This window comes from Oncorhynchus mykiss, chromosome 30 (genome assembly GCF_013265735.2).
Source record: "Oncorhynchus mykiss isolate Arlee chromosome 30, USDA_OmykA_1.1, whole genome shotgun sequence".
Lineage (NCBI taxonomy): Eukaryota > Metazoa > Chordata > Actinopteri > Salmoniformes > Salmonidae > Oncorhynchus > Oncorhynchus mykiss.
Genome location: NC_050570.1, coordinates 32391218 through 32410850, shown reverse-complemented (window position 1 = coordinate 32410850; position 19633 = coordinate 32391218). Strand labels below are relative to the sequence as shown.

Sequence of the window (19633 nt, the reverse complement as noted above, 5' to 3'; positions counted from 1 at the left end):
GACTGCACCTAGCTTAACTGGCGCCTCCAGAAATGCAACCTCTCTCATCGTCACTCAATGTCTAGGTTTACTTGCACCCTACCATACCCTTGTCTGTATACTATACTCTGAATCTATCCTACCACGCCCAGAAATCTGCTCCTTTTATTCTCTGTTCCCAAAGCACTAGACGACCAGTTCTTATAGCCTTTAGCCGTAGCCTCATCCTAGTCCTCCTTTATTCCTGCCCTGTGTGTCCCAAGGGGCTCTCATTTGTTGACTTCTGCAACTGTAAAAGCCTTGGGTTCATGCATGTTAACATCAGGAGCCTCCTCCCTAAGTTTGCTCTATTCACTGCTTTAGCACACTCTGCCAACCCTGATGTCCTAGCCGTGTCTGAATCCTGGCTTAGGAAGGCCACCAAAAATACAGAAATTTCCATCCCAAATTACAACATTTTTGGTCAAGACAGAACTGCTAAAGGGGGCGGAATTGCAATCTACTGTAGAGATAGCCTGCAGAGATCTGTCATACTATCCAGGTCTATGCCCAAACTGTTTGAGCTTCTACTTTTAAAGATCCATCTCTCCAGAAGATCCCAGCTGTGCCCTGGACACCATATGTGAATTGATTTTCCCCCCATCTATTTTCAGAGTTCGTACAGTTAGGTGACCTAAACTGGGATATGCTTAAAACTGCGGCCGTTCTACAATCTATGCTAGATGCCCTCAATCTCACACAAATTATCAAAGAACATACCAGGTACAACCCCAAATCCGTAAACATGGGCACTCTCATAGATATCATCCTGACCAACTTGCCCTTTAAATACACCTCTGCTGTTTTCAACCAGGATCTCCGTTATGGGTCCGCGGTCAAACGACCACTCCTCATCACTGTCAAATGCCCAGAAAACACTTCTGCGAGCAGGCCTTTCTAATCGACCTGGCCAGGTATCCTGGAAGGATATTGACCTCATCCCATCAGTAGAGGATGCCTGGTTGTTCTTTAAAAGTGCTTTCCTCCTCATCTTAAATAAGCATGCCCCTTTCAGCACAAAAACACCCTGTGGCTTACTGCACTAGCATCAAATAGTCCCTGCGAATGCAACTTTTCAGGGAAGTCAGGAAAGAATACACAGAGTCAGTTAGAAAGCAAAGGTTAGCTTTTTCAAACAGAAATTTGCATCCTGCAGCACTAATTCCAAAAGGTTTTGGGACACTGTAAAGTCCATGGAGAATAAGAGCACCTCCTCCCAGTTGCCCACTGCACTGAGTAGGAAACATTGTCACCACTGATACAGTGCCTTGCGAAAGTATTCGGCCACTTTGAACTTTGCGACCTTTTGCCACATTGCAGGCTTCAAACATAAAGATATAAAACTGTATTTTTTTGTGAAGAATCAACAACAAGTGGGACACAATCATGAAGTGGAACGACATTTATTGGATATTTCAAACTTTTTAACAAATCAAAAACTGAAAAATTGGGCGTGCAAAATTATTCAGCCCCTTTACTTTCAGTCCAGCAAACTCTCTCCAGAAGTTCAGTGAGGATCTCTGAATGATCCAATGTTGACCTGAATGACTAATGATGATAAATACAATCCACCTGTGTGTAATCAAGTCTTCGTATAAATGCACCTGCACTGTGATAGTCTCAGAGGTCCGTTAAAAGCGCAGAGAGCATTATGAAGAACAAGGAACACACCAGGCAGGTCCGAGATACTGTTGTGAAGAAGTTTAAAGCCGGATTTGGATACAAAAAGATTTCCCAAGCTTTAAACATCCCAATGAGCACTGAGCAAGCGATAATATTGAAATGGAAGGAGTATCAGACCACTGCAAATCTACCAAGACCTGGCCGTCCCTCTGGCAACAATGCAAAACGTTATGTTTGGTATAAAAGCAACACAGCGCATCACCCTGAACACACCATCCCCACTGTCAAACATGGTGGTGGCAGCATCATGGTTTGGGCCTGCTTTTCTTCAGCAGGGACAGGGAAGATGGTTAAAATTGATGGGAAGATGGATGGAGCCAAATACAGGACCATTCTGGAAGAAAACCTGATGGAGTCTGCAAAAGACCTGAGACTGGGACGGAGATTTGTCTTCCAACAAGACAATGATCCAAAACATAAAGCAAAATCTACAATGGAATCGTTCAAAAATAAACATATCCAGGTGTTAGAATGGCTAAGTCAAAGTCCAGACCTGAATCCAATCGAGAATCTGTGGAAAGAACTGAAAACTGCTGTTCACAAATGCTCTCCATCCAACCTCACTGAGCTCGAGCTGTTTTGCAAGGAGGAATGGGAAAAAATGTCAGTCACTCGATGTGCAAAACTGATAGAGACATACCCCAAGCGACTTACAGCTGTAATCGCAGCAAAAGGTGGCGCTACAAAGTATTAACTTAAGGGGGCTGAATAATTTTGCACGCCCAATTTTTCAGTTTTTGATTTGTTAAAAAAGTTTGAAATATCCAATAAATGTCGTTCCACTTCATGATTGTGTCCCACTTGTTGTTGATTCGTCACAAAAAAAATACAGTTTTATATCTTTATGTTTGAAGCCTGAAATGTGGCAAAAGGTCGCAAAGTTCAAGGGGGCCGAATACTTTCGCAAGGCACTGTAAATAGACGATAATCGAGAATTTCAATAAGCATTTCTCTACGGCTGGCCATGCTTTCCACCTGGCTATCCAAACCCCGGTCAACAGCTCTGCACCGCCCGCAGCAACTGGCCCAAGCCCCTCCCGCTTCTCCTTCACCCAATTTCAGACAGCTGATGTTCTGAAAGAGCTGCAGAATATGGATCCCTACAAATCAGCTGGGCTTGACAATCTGGACCCTCACTTCCTAAAATTATCCGCCGCCATTGTTGCAACCGCTATTACTAGTCTGTTCAACCTCTCTTTCGTATTGTCTGAGATTCCCAAAGATTGGAAAGTGGCCGCGGTCATTCCCCTCTTCAAAGGGGGAGACACTCTACACCCAAACTGTTACAGACCTATATCCACCCTGCCCTGCCTTTCTAAAGTCTTCAAACGCCAAGTGAACAAACAGATCACTGACCATTTCGAATCCCACTGTACCTTCTCCGCTATGCAATCTGGTTTCTGTGCTGGTCACAGGTGCACCTCAGCCACGCTCAAGGTCCTAAACGATATCATAACCGCCATCGATAAAAGACAGTACTGTGCAGCCGCCTTCATCGAACTGGCCAAGGCTTTCGACTCTGTCGATCACCGTATTTTTACCGGCAGACTCAACAGCCTTGGTTTCTCTAATGACTGCCTCGCCTGGTTCACTAAGTACTTCTCAGATAGAGTTCAGTGTGTCAAATCGGAGGGCCTGTTGTCCAGACCTCCGGCAGTCTCTATGGGGGTGCCACAGGGTTCAATTCTTCTTTGGACACTGTGTTAACAAACCTCCAAACGAGCTTCAACGCCATACAACACTCTTTCCGTGGCCTCCAACTGCTCTTAAATGCTAGTAAATCGAAATGCATGCTCTTCAACCGATCGCTGCCTGCACCCGCCCGCCCGACTAGTATCACTACTCTGGATGGTTCTGACTTGACTGAATATGTGGACAACTATAAATACCTAGGTGTCTGGCTATACTTTAAACTCTCCTTCCAGACTCACATTAAGCATCTCCAATTCAAAGTTAAATATAGAATCGGCTTCCTATTTTGCAACAAAGCCTCCTTCACTCATTCTGCCAAACATACCCTCGTAAAACTGACTATCCTACCAATCCTTGACTTCGGCGATGCCATTTACAAAATAGCCTCCAACACTCTACTCAGCAAATTGTTTATCCCATGTGTTACTCTGTGTTGTTGTTTTTGTCGCACTGCTTTGCTTTATCTTGGCCAGGTCACAGTTGTAATTGAGAACTTGTTTTCAACTGGCCTACCTGGTTAAATAAATGTGAAATAAATACAAATATTTGTAACTGGCACCCCCGGGGGGTAAAAAAAACCTCTCCTTTTCTAAAAAACAACATTTAATGAAATAACTAAAAAAGTGTAAACTGTAACCATTTATTTCCCTTTATAGATTTTTCACCTAAGCATGACGTTCATCCACATACCATTTTTTTTCAAATGTATATTTTTTGTTTCAGCAATTAGACATTGTCCTTAGGGGGGGGCTAGATACCCCCTAGCACCCTATGATTTGATTGAAAGAAAATACAGGTGGAAGAGTAGCTTCTTAACTCCCTCTGCTTTAAACGTTGATTATACAATAGTTAGGCTACTTACATCATTCAAGCAGAATAAGATCGAAATGCATATTCCCTTGAAATTGATTGGGATCAAATGGTTGGCATGCAGATGCATGGATGTTTCACACGTAAAACGTGAAGAATTATCATTCACGCTTGGCAGTGATGATGGCCTAATTTATAATTATGTAGGCCTAGTTTGGTGTTTTAGGATTAAAAAAATGGAGCCACTATGTGTAGGCCTATGTTACTTTTTAGACGATGCATTGTAGGCAATAAGAGACGGCGTAAGAAAATCACAGCGCTGGTTACAGAAAGCCCAATGTATCTATGACTATCTAGAACTGCGGTATATATCTGTGATTGCGCAATGGGACTTTTTTATGCATTGTGAATTCACATGGAATTTTATCAATATTTTGTATCGTTTTAACAGAAAACCCAAAAATCTTTAAAACATTAAGAAAATGTTTGATTTGTCACATCCCTACTCTGCATGAACACAGATGAAACAGTAGCAATGTTATCTGTACAATGATCAATGTCACAAGTGATGTGAAAGGTAGTCTGTTTAATCTAATGAATGCTGAAAAAAATCCATATCCTTACAATAATTCAATTTTAGTCAAACACGGATAGATACTTGGTCTAGGTCTGCATAGTGTATATACAATATGTAGTACAACAAAATTGGGGGCAACACTAGAATGAAAGACAGCAACGCAATCTGATAACTTCACAGAAATTGATATTATGTTTCTTTGAAATGAGGACACATATATACACGGGAGATCGCCTTGTCTTTCACTCTGAAGGAAATACAAGCCCTATTGGGAGAGAAAGAGGTGCTCAGTTTCCTAGTCATGGGCCATACACATACATAATGTTACTTTCAGAAAAACACACTCAAATATGTACATAATGCATACACACAACGCAACACACATCTTGCTAGTGATTATTCAATGTGAGATTGAGGACAGATAATGTCACAGATCACTCTGATTACAAAATATACTCAGAAGCGCGCGCACGCACGCACGCACGCACACACACACACACACACACACCTCCTGTAATGTAAAGTGCCAGAGCAACTGCTTTAAAGTGTTAAATATCAGAGGCAAATGAAAAGAAAAAATCTATCATGACTGTAATGTGTCCTGATGGGAGGGGGCGATCTCCCCTGCGAGGAGCCAGGCCGGGGGGCGGGAAGGAGGGAGGGAGCAGGGTGATGTATGAAGGAGCTGGATTGGAGGTGAAAAGCGTAGCAAGGCGGACGGGGGAAGGCGAGGGGGGGAGAGGGGTAACACAGTCCTGCCGCCTGCAAGACTCCTGAGGGCCCAGGGCAAAAGTGGAATAAATGTTGATTAGTGTTGATTTTGTCCAACGAGCACTCTGCAACTGACAGTGGGACTAAGCTGCCACGAAAGGCAACCATTAATCTTAGTCTGGTTTAAGTAGTGTATATTAATTTGTGTCATTTCCACTACGTGGAGAGAGACATCTTCCTCTCTCTCTCTCTCTCGCTCTCTTTGCTCTGTCACTCTCTCTCTCTGCTCTCCCTCTCCCTTGCTCTCTCTCTCCCTCTCTCACCCCCCCCCTCTCTCACCATCTCTCTCTATAAGAGCTCCAGTGTTTGAAGGCTGTGATAGTAGACCGGGGCTCTGTCAGTGGTACCGTGGAAGCCTTGAGGTAGCGCCTGCTCGGAGCAGCTCCTAGCAGCAGGGGAGAGTGTAAGAAATTAGATTCCGAGCCCTGCATTAAGAAAAATGAACTCCTGGGGGGTTGGTATGGCAACCGCATTCGAAAGTGCAATTGCATGTTCAATTTAATGTACATAACACATTTGCAGATTTGATTAAATTCAGAACATATTAGAGGAAGCTATGGCAGACCAAACCTTATTGCAAACAGAGCTATTTTGAAAGCAAGCAGAGTCCGATTTAAGCTACCATATCCCCATCTTAAAAAAGCAGTGGATACTGTGGTCTGTTAATTCAGTCTGGTGAGGCATGAGGGCTAAATCCAACCAAACAGCTATCCATTTGATAAATTTCATTCACCACCCTGACTGGAACATGCTTTATTTTGGAGATCACAAGCACATAATCTGCATGTTTAATGAATAGCATTTAGCATTGCCGCTGATGCTATAATAGGAACAAATTACAGTGCTTTTAGTAGCTAGGTCACCAGCCTATGAAATAGGAGTTTGACTTATGTTAGTCATTCCACTTGTGTTTATTTTTTCTCAGGCCTCTCTGTCTTTCTGTCTTCGCTACTCACGTTCACACACAACATAGAAGGTTGCTCCCTGTTATCATCATTGGGATAATATCACACAAAAATAATGAGGGGAAAAACAACAAATCAACGCGAAACAGCTCGATCAATTTCACAGTCACCACCATTGCGATGCCATTGTTAATTACCCAATCACATCACACTAATAATTCTATGATTAAACCCCTTAATGTGGTTAACATGTATCAGTTAGGCCTTCTGATCATTTCCATAATTGATAAGGTGATCCTGTAAGATTGGAGGGAAAAAACACAAACCTAACAGCATGGGACTCAATTATACGACGAATCCCTTCATACTGTATTCATAATAATGCTGCTAATAAAAAGAGATGAAGAGCAAAGCTTTTTGAAGGCTTCTCAACAACAAAAAAACGCACATTGTCACATTTTCCCACTTTGCCACTGCCTGTGTTTCTGTGACTCTGTGAGCAGTAGAATTAGAGCTTCAGCTGGATGGATGATTAAACAGAGAGATAGGAGGGAAACAGCTGTGGAGGAGAGTACAGCTTTGTGTTTCTGTTTCTCCTGTGAGTGCTGCAAGCACACACACACACACACACACACACACACACACACACACACACACACACACACACTGAATGCTGCAGCATCAGCATAGAAGAGTGGGCTGGATAAAAGGAAAGACAAAAGCTGCTGCACGTATTAGCAACACGCCCAGCTAGTCCGTAAACAGACAGGGATGGGAGGGGGATGCATATCACCGTGACACAACACTCTGAGTAGACATTTACATCATCCTGCATTGATAGGATGGAAAATAAACTGTTACAGGCTGCTAGTTTACATTACCTCTGAACAGGCCCCGGCCTAGCCTATGTCAGCATCCTAAATGCTGGGGCCCTGGTCAAAAAGTAGTGCACTATAGAACGAACAGGGTGCGTTTGGGAAACACACTTTACATCACATACCAAAGTGACACCAGGGGGATTTATATAGAGAGAGAACTGATATGTCAACATTAATATTTCGACTACCATCAGTTTGGCATTGGCAATAAACTTAGATACACACTCAAAATACACCATTGTGCTAATCTTTAAAAAACACAAAATACTGTATATACAGTCAAATTGTTCATTCCTATGAGTTTCTATACCACACTGGTTTACGAAGGTAAAATTAATATTATATTTTCTGTGGATCATGACGGCTGACATAAATGGTTTATATGACAATGGTGTGCTATAGTGTGTAGGGTTCTGAATAGACTCTACATTCTCTAGTAAAAATAGGCAGATGCCAAGCCATCTGAATGGACTGACAACTCAATGTAATGTACTGTACAATACACCTATCTATAATCAGATCTCTGGCTCATTTCACCCACGTCAAATATTACTCCGCTGCCCTCTGTAAAACACCCCATTTTCACCCTTCAAAAAATAACATTACATCATTCCACTAGTCATTTTTATAAATGGAGCATCCCCCAGGCGTGAAACCTTACACTATTCAAACACGGGCCACCAGAAAACTAGCCTTTTGTTGAGGTTGAGAGGGGAAAAAAACGAAACAGCCAGTCAGAGCAGTAGGGATGCGTCTCAAATGGCACCCTACGCCATATATAGTGCACTATTTTTAGTAGTCGGGAAGAAATGTTTGGCGTTCCATTTGGGACACACCCCAAGATTTAGTGAGCGAGCATCTCAGTCCCAGAGAGGTTGTTTGACACTGGTGGAGATTTATGACGTTGATGAGGTGTTTACAGAAGTCAATTCGTTTTCGAACTTGTTCTAAAGCACAATTTTGGATGTCAACAGTTTGCTTCTCAAAAAGGAGAAGGACAGTTCTTTAGAACAATTCCAAAAAACAAACTGTGGAAATGTTTTTAAAACACGATAGAAACATATATTTTTGCAATCCTCTACATTCAGGTTTTGTGATGAATTCATTTTGTGTTTAAGATAGGAAATGAATGACACTTAAAACATGTTATTTATTTGAAAAACCCTGATGTTAGATTGAGTTTGTATATGTTATAATGCGTTGAGTTTGCAGAAGGTTAAGGTTTCATGGCACAATAGCATTGGAGTCAAATTGTTTGGGTATATTCGTGGAATGTACCCTGTGCCAAAACCTCTTATTACATGGTTCTGGGTGGGTATTGCTGGGACATGTAGCCTACTGTCATAGACAAGACCCTAAGGCTAATTTTAACTTATCTTCCTTACTCTGACTGTACTCCAACGTGACCTAAGGGGTAAGTGGTCAAACAATGTTAAGTTCTAAGAATCTATGAAAGTAAATTAGACATTTTCTTGTCTCTTTTTATTACGTATTACAGACAGAGAAACACACACACACACACACAGACACACACATGCACACACGGTAGGCCTTTTAGTGAACAGCAGCATTCCTTTCAGTAGAGAAAGACAACCAAAATATGAGGTCAAGGAGGGAAAAAATAAACCAGTGTCTGTGAGAATAAAAAAAAAGAAAAAGAAAAGAAAGATGCCTGGCAGGGGGAAAAATCAACTGTTCGTTCTTCTCCTTTCCTGTGGGGTGTGAGCTGAGCACAGCATTGTGCTTGTTTATAGTGAGCAGTCATTCTGCTAGGCACCGTTCGCTCACCACACCACACCGCTTTATCCCAGTACAAATACACAGAGTGGGTCAAGAGTTCAGGCACTGGGTTACACAGCGCTGCCTGCCTGTCCTGCCTCCCTGAGCATGGCATTATGTTCTGCCCTGACTCCTGCAGGTGATGTCAGTTGCTCTGGTACTGTGGACAGTCAGAGAAGTAAAACGCGTCGTGGAGATTGAGGGGAAAGACAACTACATTTGCTAAAACCAAATTCCACGAATAATGATATATTCACAAAATCAAAAAAGTGTGAATGAAGGTTCTGACTAAAAACTAGGCCACTTTTCATTTAATAAAAAAATATATAATGTAATGTGCTATATGCACTTATCTCAATTCTTAGACCTCAATTTTGCTATGACAAAATTATACAAATAAATAAATGTTACAATAAGATGTTAACAACACAATTATCCTAAGTGAAAATCAGGTGGTGTAAAAACCAGACTACAAAATAGCCTTTCTAATGCATCTGGTGCATTCATACATATTTAATGGTTAAAAACAAGACAGATTCCAGAGTTGCAGCATCAGAGGTCTGTGCAGTCAGTAGGTTCTGCGCTGAGCTTTATTTACTTTAAGACCTAACAGTAACCGTGCTCACCGACAAACCGGCTCAACCCTACATAGCCTCACTAGGGCTAGTCTGTAGTCTGTACTGTGGCAGGTAGAGTCGTAATAATGTTTTATTTTTTTTAACAGGTAAGCTCTTTTTACATGGAGAATCATCATAACGTTTTTAATACTTTGGTACCCAGCCAAGAGGACCCAGTCAAGGTTTACTTGACAGAGATATACTCCAGGGTTCAGCAGCAGACATTTTCAAAAAATATTTTCAAAACTACTGGTGACAATTTAATTCTAACACCTTATACAGCAACACTAGGGAGCAGATGAAACAATGTCTCACACAGTATATAAAAGAGTAGAGATGTACAAAACCATCTATCTTGTACATCCATATATCTATATTCACTTGATGCAATGAACCCTAATGTCCTCCACCCACAGTGGGTATGTGTAACTAAACCTCCTCTGAGAAGAGGAGGGGGTCAGAGTCAGAGTATTCTCCTTCAGGAGAAACAGAAACCTGGGCTATTGGGTTGTTGGGGTCGTAGCCGGCTTAGAGCGAGACTGAGAGAAAATAAGCATAGGGTGCACAGCACTCCCAGCCAGGGCCAGATCCAAGTTACTTTCTGCTCCATGCAGAGACGAACTTTGGATGAACTCAGAGAAACGACAGGGAGTAAAACACTATGCATAACTGTGCCACTCACTCCCCCTCCAAAACCCTACAGAGAGAACAGAGAAAGGAGAGAGAGCCAGCAGGCCTCAAAAGGCCCCCTGCTCTCCTGAGACACTGGCTAGATTGAGGGTGAGCTACATGGGGCAGGAGGACTCGGTTGGTGGGAGGGTGGAGGTGGAAGGTGGTGGCCTCTATCTATCTACCTATCTACCTATCTATCTATCCAATTTTACTTAATGCACCAATGACAATGAAACACAGTGGACATGCTTCCATATTAAACGCACACAGCGATAGAATCTCAATACATCTAAGTACACATTTAAACGAGTCCCTATTCCACGCCATGTCTTAGAAAGGGCAAATAATGGACAAGACACAGTGCCTATAGAAAGTCTACAGCCCCCTTGGATTCCTTAACATTGTATTGTGTTACAAAGTGGAATTCAAATGGATTTAATTGTCATTTTTTGTCAACGATTTACACAAAATGTCATGTCAAAGTGGATTTCTTGTTGTTGGTACGATTAATGAAAAATAAAACCCTAATATACCTTTATTAGATAAGTATTCAACCCCCTTAGTCAGTACATGTTAGAAACACCTCTGGCAGCAATTACAGCTGTGAATCTTCTGGGGTAAGTCTCATACGAGCCTTGCACACCTGGAATGTGCAATATTTACCCATTATTATTTTCAGAATTCTTCATGCTCTGTCAAGGTGTTGGGGATTATGGCTAGACAGCAATTTTCAAGTCTTGCTGTAGATTTTCAAGTAGATTTAAGTAAAAACTTTAACTTGGCCACTCAGAAACATTCACTGTCTTCTTGGTAAGCAACTCCAGTGTAGATCTGGCTTTGTGTTGTAGGTTATTGTCCTGCTGAAAGGTCAAATCCTCTCCCAGTGTCTGGTGTAGAGCACACTGAAGCAGGGTTTCCTCCAGGATTTTGCCTGTGCTTAGCTCCATCCTGTTTCTTTTCATCCCGAAAAACTCCCCAGTCTTTGCCGATGTCAAGCATAACCATAACATGATGCAGCCACCACCATGCTTCAACATAAGGAGGCAGTTACTCAGAGATGTGTTGTGTTGGGTTTGCCCCAAAGATAAGCCTTTGCATATAGGCCAAAAAGTGCACTATTTTGCCATGTTTTTTTTGCAGTATTACTTTAGTGCCTTGTTGCATACATACAGTATAAGCAATTTTTTTGGAATATTCTGTATATTTGTATTATTATTTTCCCTCTGTCATTTAGGTCATTATTGCGGAGACACTACAATGTCATTTTTCTTCCATCACAGCCATTGAACTCTGTAGCTGTTTTAAAATCACCAATGGCCTCATGGTGATATCCCTAAGCAGTTTCCTTCCTGTCCTGCAGCTCAGTTCAGAAGTACGACTGCATCTTTGATGTGTCTTGGTGGTTTAATACACCATCCACAGCATAATTATTAACTTGACCATGCTTAAATATATATTCAATGTCAGATTTTTTATTGTTACCATCTACCAATCATAGCCCTTATTTGAGGCTTTTGAAAAGCTCCCTGGTCTTTGTAGTTGACTGTGTTTGAATTTCAATACTTGACTGAGGGACCTTACAGATGCTATATATATATTGGGAACAGAGGAAGGGGTAGTCATTCAAAAATCAGATCAACCAGGGGTGGCTCCTCAGAGGAGGAAGTGGTGAACCATCCTACTCAGTGAATTTTATAAAAATATAAATAGTGAAACATTTAAAAAGTTATGCTTTTTAGATAAAACTATACAAAATATATTCACGTCACCAAATAACTGATGAAAACACACTAGCAGTGCGCTCCCGGAGCGCACACTAGATGCCCGGGCCTACGAGTAGGGTTGATTCGAGCATTCTGGCGTTACAATGACAGTCAAGCACCCAAGCTAATGTTGGCTAGCTTTCTAACTACTTCCAGACACAAATGACCTCACTCTGACCATTTTACTCGCCCTAGCAGAGCTGGTAAGGCAGTTTTCATGTTATCCAGAGCAGTGGTAGAAAAAGTACTAAATTGTCATACTTGAGTAAAAGTAAATATATCTTAATAGAAAATGACTCAAGTAAAAGTGAAAGTCATCCAGTAAAATCCTACTTGAGTAAAAGTCTAAAAGTATTTGGTTGTAAATATACTTAAGTATCAAAAGTAAATGAAATTGCTAAAATGTACTCATCTATCAAAAGTTCATGTAAAAGTATAAATAATTTCCAATTCCTTATATAAAGCAAACCAGATGGCACAATTGTCTAGTTGTTTTTAAAAAAATTGACGGATAGCCAGGGGCACACTCCAACACTCAGACATAATTTACAAACGAAGCATTTGTGTTTAGTGAGTCTGCCAGATCAGAGGCAGTAAGGATGACCAGGGATGTTCTCTTGATAAGTGTGTGAATTGGACCATTTTCCTGCCAAAATGTAACTAATACTTTTGGGTGTCAGGGAAAATGTATGGAGTAAAAAGTACATTATTTTCTTTAGGAATGTAGTGGAGTAAAAGTAAAAGTTGCCAAAAATATAAATAGTAAAGTACAGATACACCAAAAAACTAAATAAGTAGTACTTTAAAGTATTTTTGTGCTTTACACCACTGATCCACTGATCCAGAGTGTTGGTGACTGTAACTGTGCTGCTGGCAACAATTGAATTACGCTTTTTTTGCCGACGTTTACTGACACCGGGCATGTTCAACGGGTGTTGAGCGCTCGTAAAATCATCATCAGTTATTCTGCGCTCTGGCACACTCAGACGAGAGTGCTCTGAAATCAGAGTAGATAGTCAGAGTGAATATACGAAAGCACCCGAATGTCCATTGAGAACACACAACGACTATACCACACAGCTAAGCTAAGAATGACGGGAATAATCACGTCAATAAACATTGGGTAGTTAGTTAGATAGCATATAGTTAATATGCTGGTAAGTTGATGTATTAGTAGCCAACTAACGTTAGGTAGCTAGCTAACATATCGGTACATACTGCTGTAATGATATGTTATGTGGTTTGTGAGGATAGAGTAGCAAACAAATTGTCAGCCAACATAACGTGTAAGGTAACTTATTTGAAAAGGCATTACTTTATTATATTGCTCAACATTTTTTAAAACTTTTCTCATAATTAGTTAAAGCAATTCATTTGTATATGCTCTCGTTGTACTTCGGCTGCATATTTTCTGCCATTTTCTTCAAATTTGAAAACAATGTGAAGCCACGCCCATTTTCTGAAGAATTGCATTATGGGCCCTAAAAGCACTGAAATAGTGTCCACTGTTGGTATACTTCGTATTTTGGAGAATGTAGTACGACAACCGGGAATTTTTGGCAGACAAACTATATCCATACTATGACCAATAAGAATACTATATACTCAATTTACATCACAAATAGTCAGTGCAGTTTTTTTTACCCCTTTTTCACCCCAATTGGTAGTTACAGTCTTGTCGCATCGCTACAACTCGCATACGGACTCGGGAGAAGCGAAGGTCGAGAGCCATGCGTCCTCCGAAACACTACCCTGCTAAGCTGCACTGCTTCTTGACACACTGCTCGCTTAACTCGGAAGCCAGCCGCACCAATGTGTCAGAGGAAACACCATACAACTGGCGATGGTGTCAGCATGCATGCGCACGACCCGCCACAGGAGTTGCTAGAGCGTGATGGGACAAGGCTATCTCTTCCGGCCAAACCCTCCCCTAACCCGGACGAAGCTGGGCAGATTGTGCACCGGCTCATGGGTCCCCCGGTCACCGCCGGCTGCGTCACAGCCCGGGATCGGACCCGGGTCTGTAGTGACACCTCAAGCACTGCAATGCATTGCCTTAGACTGCTGCGCCACTCAGAAGGCCCCATTGTCTGTCACCTTGATTCATCCAATTTGGTTCGGGACCTGTGCACCTACGTTATAAACTTTCATTTGTAGGCTAGGTTGTAGCAACCACATGATGGGTATAGGGCAAACTCGAGTATCATATAGTAACCTAAACCTATCAGTGTTACATTTGGCTGGGTGAATGGAATATGAATGACTGTGATCCAATATGATGTAATAGAAATAAGACGATGCTCGTAAGAAAATTGGCCTCTCTAATCTAAAACGGCACTGACTGCCACTGGTGTCAACCCTTATTATTTCACACAGAGTGAGTCCATCTACCTTATTATGTAATTTGTTAAGCCAAATTTGACTTTTGAACTAATTTCAGCTTGCCTAAACAAAGGGGGTGAATACTTATGCAACAACTATATTTTAGTCATTACTTGTTTATAAATGTGTGAACATTTGTAGAATTTTATTTTCACTTCGACATTATGGAGTATTCTGTGCAGATCAATGACAGAAATGTACAATTAAATATATTTCAATCCCACTTTGTAACACAACAAAATGTGAAAAAAGTTCAAGAGAGTGTACACTTTCTATAGGCACAGTACTTTATATACACACCAAACAAAGCTGAATTCTATCTGTGCCAATTTCAGAAATGTCAAGGGAAAAGGGGTTTGTATTCTGGAAAGAGGACGTATGTTATGCCTCTCCCTAAGCCTAATGTCACTGCATCTGCTCTTGGTGAAATTGTTCTGGCGACAATGTCTCTCACAACAGCACAGACAAATGAAAAAACAGACACAAGTGAATTAAATGAGACACACTCAGCAGAGAGACTTGACAGCTAACACACAAGGGGGAAAAATGATGATGCAGATGGTAATTTAGCGCTCAGATGTTTGACACAATAATTGATAAGGATTTCCAATGTAGTAGCACTGACTGTAGGCCTACATAGTGTGTAACAGCACAAAATGGATCACACGACAACACAAGGCAAACACACAAGTATAATAAACCATTTGTATACCTTATATGTAATTCAAAGCACATCGAAAAACAATCATGCATGTCCTGCAACAAGTTTGTGGATAGGAATGGCTGTGAATTGTAAAACGCGCTTTCAGTGAAGACATTTATGAGTCCTATGCGCGCATCAGAGCGCATACAATATATCCCCTTTATGCGGGCTTCTGTAGCCAATAGTATAAATAGTTTCCGCTTCAAATTGTGCAGGCTAGGTCTATATTTGATGTGCAATCAATACCTTACCAGTAGATAACTTTATGAAACATTGGGCCTACCTGTCTTTTCTTTGATTTCACACAAGACGTTGAAGAGAGCAGGCTTCATCCTGTGGCAATTCAAGGCGTGTTTCCTAAAACAAAACAAAGTAAATAAAAAAAAATGATCGTAAATCACAAAAGTGTTATATCTTAAAAACATATGTATGCTATAACGGGTTTATTGAAACATGGGCCGCAAATTATTGAGACTGGCAATTATGTGATACAATTGCGCATCACGTCAACATTTTTTTGAGAGCCTGCTGTGTTTTTTACATGCATGCTTAATTTCAAAAGCAAAATAGCATATGTACTATTTAAAAATGAAAAGTGAATATGTATAGGCCTATTATTATTATAAATAATAGTATTATTATTACTGGACGCAAGTAAAGAAAGTAAACTAGAATATATGGCTACTTGTTACTGCCTAAAAATATAATGCAAAAAAATCATGCTGAGTTATGGACTGATTGAGCAACAATACCAACAACAATGTATATCTTTGAAGATGTATTTTTGTTGTTTAGAAAGGTAAAGTTTTGTCAACAATTATCATAAGTCTTGTTGGTTGTTGACTTTGTATAAATTACAGTCATGTATATTGCAGTGAAACAGGCGACAGCGGAAAATGTTGTCCAAAGAGTTTCATGGCATTTTATCAGATTCCTCTCTGCTCCTCGTCCTCGCCGATGTAGGCTAAACACATACAATACGCGCACCGTGCCCGTCTGAGCACTTCTCTTTAGCGTCTGAGTCAACAAAATATCTAATAACAGGATGCAAATTATTTTCTGCTATTACTATCAATAGCCCATTGTATTTTCCATGTAAATAACAAATGATAACCTAATAGTTTAGTATCGATTTATATTAGATTACGGCTATGTCTTATCAGTTATATTGTGCCTGGAGTGACAGAGAGAGGTGTGTTTGCACAAAAGTTCATCAAAATGATGATGTTGTCAATCAACGTGATGCTTGTTATTTTGATGACAAATCGCATGCACAAACTTGAGATGTCAAATTTGCGAGTCTTTATTGATTTGTCAGTAGTGTGAAAACACTTTGAATCTATAGTTGCAGCCTGTAGGCTAAACTGCTGCAATTTTACTGTGTATAATTTCTGGAAGTCAGGAGAAAAAGTATCTGTTTTCTAAATATTAATAATAATAGAACTTCAAAGTGTACATTTAGTAACTGGTGCACTTTGGATGTCATCATTTTTCCAAATGCCCGCTTGCCCGCTTATCATTATTGTAGGCTGTTGGGCGCGAAAACCGAATTATTTTCAATTCATCAATATAATATTTTTCACTACAAATCTGACTTTCTTGAAATGTCTTATTATCCATCGTTATTGAATGCATAGAGTAGTTGCCGTAACGAATCGCTGTCCATTCTGACCTGGTAGGTCCCGAGCACCTTACCTAGCTTGAGCTTCGTCCAGACTTTGATCTGTGATGGTCATTATTTGCTGTAAAATGTCTCCAATGTCCTGTTTTCTCCCATCGCCGTCCGTTCCTCCGGTGCCTTCCATGTGTTGAGACAGGCCGGGATGCCCTGCCATCCCTACTCCGGCATGAGAGTGCATCAACCGCGGCTGCTCGTCCATCTCTAACGATCTATTTGTTCTCACCTCTGTGTCAATCTCGCAAAAGAGAATCCTTAACAATTTCTGACGTACGTTTTATATTGCCTACACAGGTTTAGGGTTCCACGTCGTGGTTCGCTTTCCTGCGCTCCTGAGTTCCAAGACCCAGAGTCGGAGGGGAAGAGAAACAAGCCCTCTCTCTCCCTCTCTCTGCTCTCCCAGCTGGTCAGAACTGAACGTGAAATCTGATATGAAATACTCCCTTTAGCAGATCAGACTGTGCGTGGAAAAGATAAACTGTCTTCAACTACAACATTGGAATCTGTATGCGTTTTCCTTTCATGTGTCAGAGCCTGTGTCTTCCCGAAACACAATCACTTTTTCTCCGAGAGACTGGGCGGTATCGAAGGAGGGTTTTGGAAACCTGAAGTGCAAGCTATTTCGACTTATCCCATCCGCTTGCTTTTGCTGAGTAGGCTACAGTACCGCACGGTAGTCACTGAAAGGCAGCACATAGCTAGAGTATGAAAGTGAGACTCCGCCTACGCGAAATTATTGGGAATAGAGACCATTTAGCCCCACCTTGAGGTGCCTCTCGTGAAACTTCAATCATAGCGCTGTGTGAAGGAGGGATGCAGGAGATGTTGCCACAGATGTTGCCACATGCAAGCACTGGGAGCAACCTGGTTTCAGAGCATTTCGTATTATTATGTACGTTAACCCAATATATGTTTTTTGTATGATTTGTTACGCATTGCAAATCCTACAAAGTGTTGTGAATTTCCAAAACGTATGATATGTTATGATCTCCAATTTGTTGTGTCTAACATTAGCTAGGTGGCTAGGTGGAACACGTTAGCTAGCCGGCTAATGTTAGCTAGGCTATGGGTTATGGTTAAGGGTTAGGGTTAAGGTTAGGAGTTAGGTTAAAAGGTTAAGGTTAGGGGAAGGGTTAACCTTTTCACATGTGCCAACAAACGGGTGTGATCATTCTACAGTGGTCCCTGCAGCTTACGCTCAAACCGGGTATGATTCAAATGCTTATTTAGAACGTCCAGTTTCGATTGACGCAACAGTGAGCATTTGAGCTAACCACACTGTTTTTTCACAGAAGCATTTTGCACAATCACAGTCCTTACAAAGTTATGTCCTGAATGTGACCAGTTTATTTTTGGATGCAAACCAGCTAACAATGAGGAATCGGCCTAGAAGCGACCCTATTCCTTCTTTGGACACTGTGTTAACAAACCTCCAGACGAGCTTCAATGCCATACAACTCTCCTTCCGTGGCCTCCAATTGCTCTTAAATACAAGTAAAACTAAATGCATGCTCTTCAACCGATCGCTGTCTGCACCTGCCCGCCCGTCCAACATCACTACTCTGGACGGTTCTGACTTAGAATATGTGGACAACTACAAACACCTAGGTGTCTGGTTAGACTGTAAACTCTCCTTCCAGACTCACATCAAATATCTCCAATCCAAAGTTAAATCTAGAATTGGCTTCCTATTTCGCATAAAAGCATCCTTCACTCATGCTGCCAAACATACCCTTGTAAAACACATGACGTCGGCTGAGTCTGACTCCCAGCCGAGTGCCCCGACTCTCAGCCGGAATCGCCCCAGATCCACTGTGCTAGCTGGGAATGTTCAGACATTCACATAAGTAGCCACAGCATACACAATCATCCAAACCGGAAAATGTAGGCTACAGTAGTCCTAGCGCTAACTAAAGAAAGATTGACGTAACATAAGCGGTCATATTTAGAGAACTCTGGTCTGACAGAAACCACAAAATGACTTAGCTAATAGCAATTCATGTTTATAATTCATCACATCACGGGTGAGCTCAACATTGATCGAAACAAGCACTTTCTAAAAGATCTAAAGTAATCTGACAATGGTAGTTTGTGCGCACCGCCACATTTTTTTCCTCTTCAACCAAAGACAATAATTGGAGACAAGATGAGTTTGGTCAGTTTGCAGTATGCATGTTGAAGCGGGTGTGTCGTCTACGATCCTTCACATCCCATCATTCACTTCCGGAAGTTTACTCAAAAGGTAAGTGAACCATTCCCTCACCTCATTATAACATCTTTGGTCTGACATATATTTAAGTGACACCCAGAATGCATTGTATAATGTCAATAAACATGGCGCTACACAAAGCCTGCAAATAGCTTAGCGTTAGCTCATTATAATCAGTGCAACAAAATACCCCAAAAAGTATTTTACACACATCATAGGTGTCCAATCCAATCTATGCAATATGCCTTATTTGTCACCAGTACTTGAAAACGTGAATAAAACTATAAATACATTATTCTCCATACATACATGCATACATACATACATACATACATACATACATACATACTGTATGCTACAGTACAAACGACAACACGATATACAGAAAATAAGGCACTTATTTTGATAGGAACGCACGCATGTCCAAAGTTTTGATTTGTAAAGAAAACAACAATGTAACAATGCGAGCGCCAGCCAGAAAATGTGCCAGTTCGTG

The 19633-nt window shown here is 41.1% G+C and overlaps 1 protein-coding gene across 4 annotated transcripts in view; it reads right to left on the bottom strand.

Moving 5' to 3' along the window:
- Window positions 1–17624, bottom strand: part of LOC110520992 (pre-B-cell leukemia transcription factor 1) — an 86398-nt gene extending 68774 nt beyond the window's left edge. The window contains exons 1-2 of one of the 4 annotated variants that reach the window (XM_036968787.1): window positions 16946–17624; window positions 15534–15607 (exon numbers count right to left, since the gene is read on the bottom strand). In XM_036968787.1, coding sequence (XP_036824682.1) covers window positions 15534–15607; window positions 16946–17130 — 259 coding nt within the window. In that variant the 5' untranslated portion in view covers window positions 17131–17624. The remainder of the gene's footprint in view (window positions 1–15533; window positions 15608–16945) is intronic. The other 3 variants (XM_036968789.1, XM_036968788.1, XM_036968790.1) reach the window with 3 other exon arrangements.
- Between the last annotated feature and the right edge of the window lie 2009 nt (window positions 17625–19633).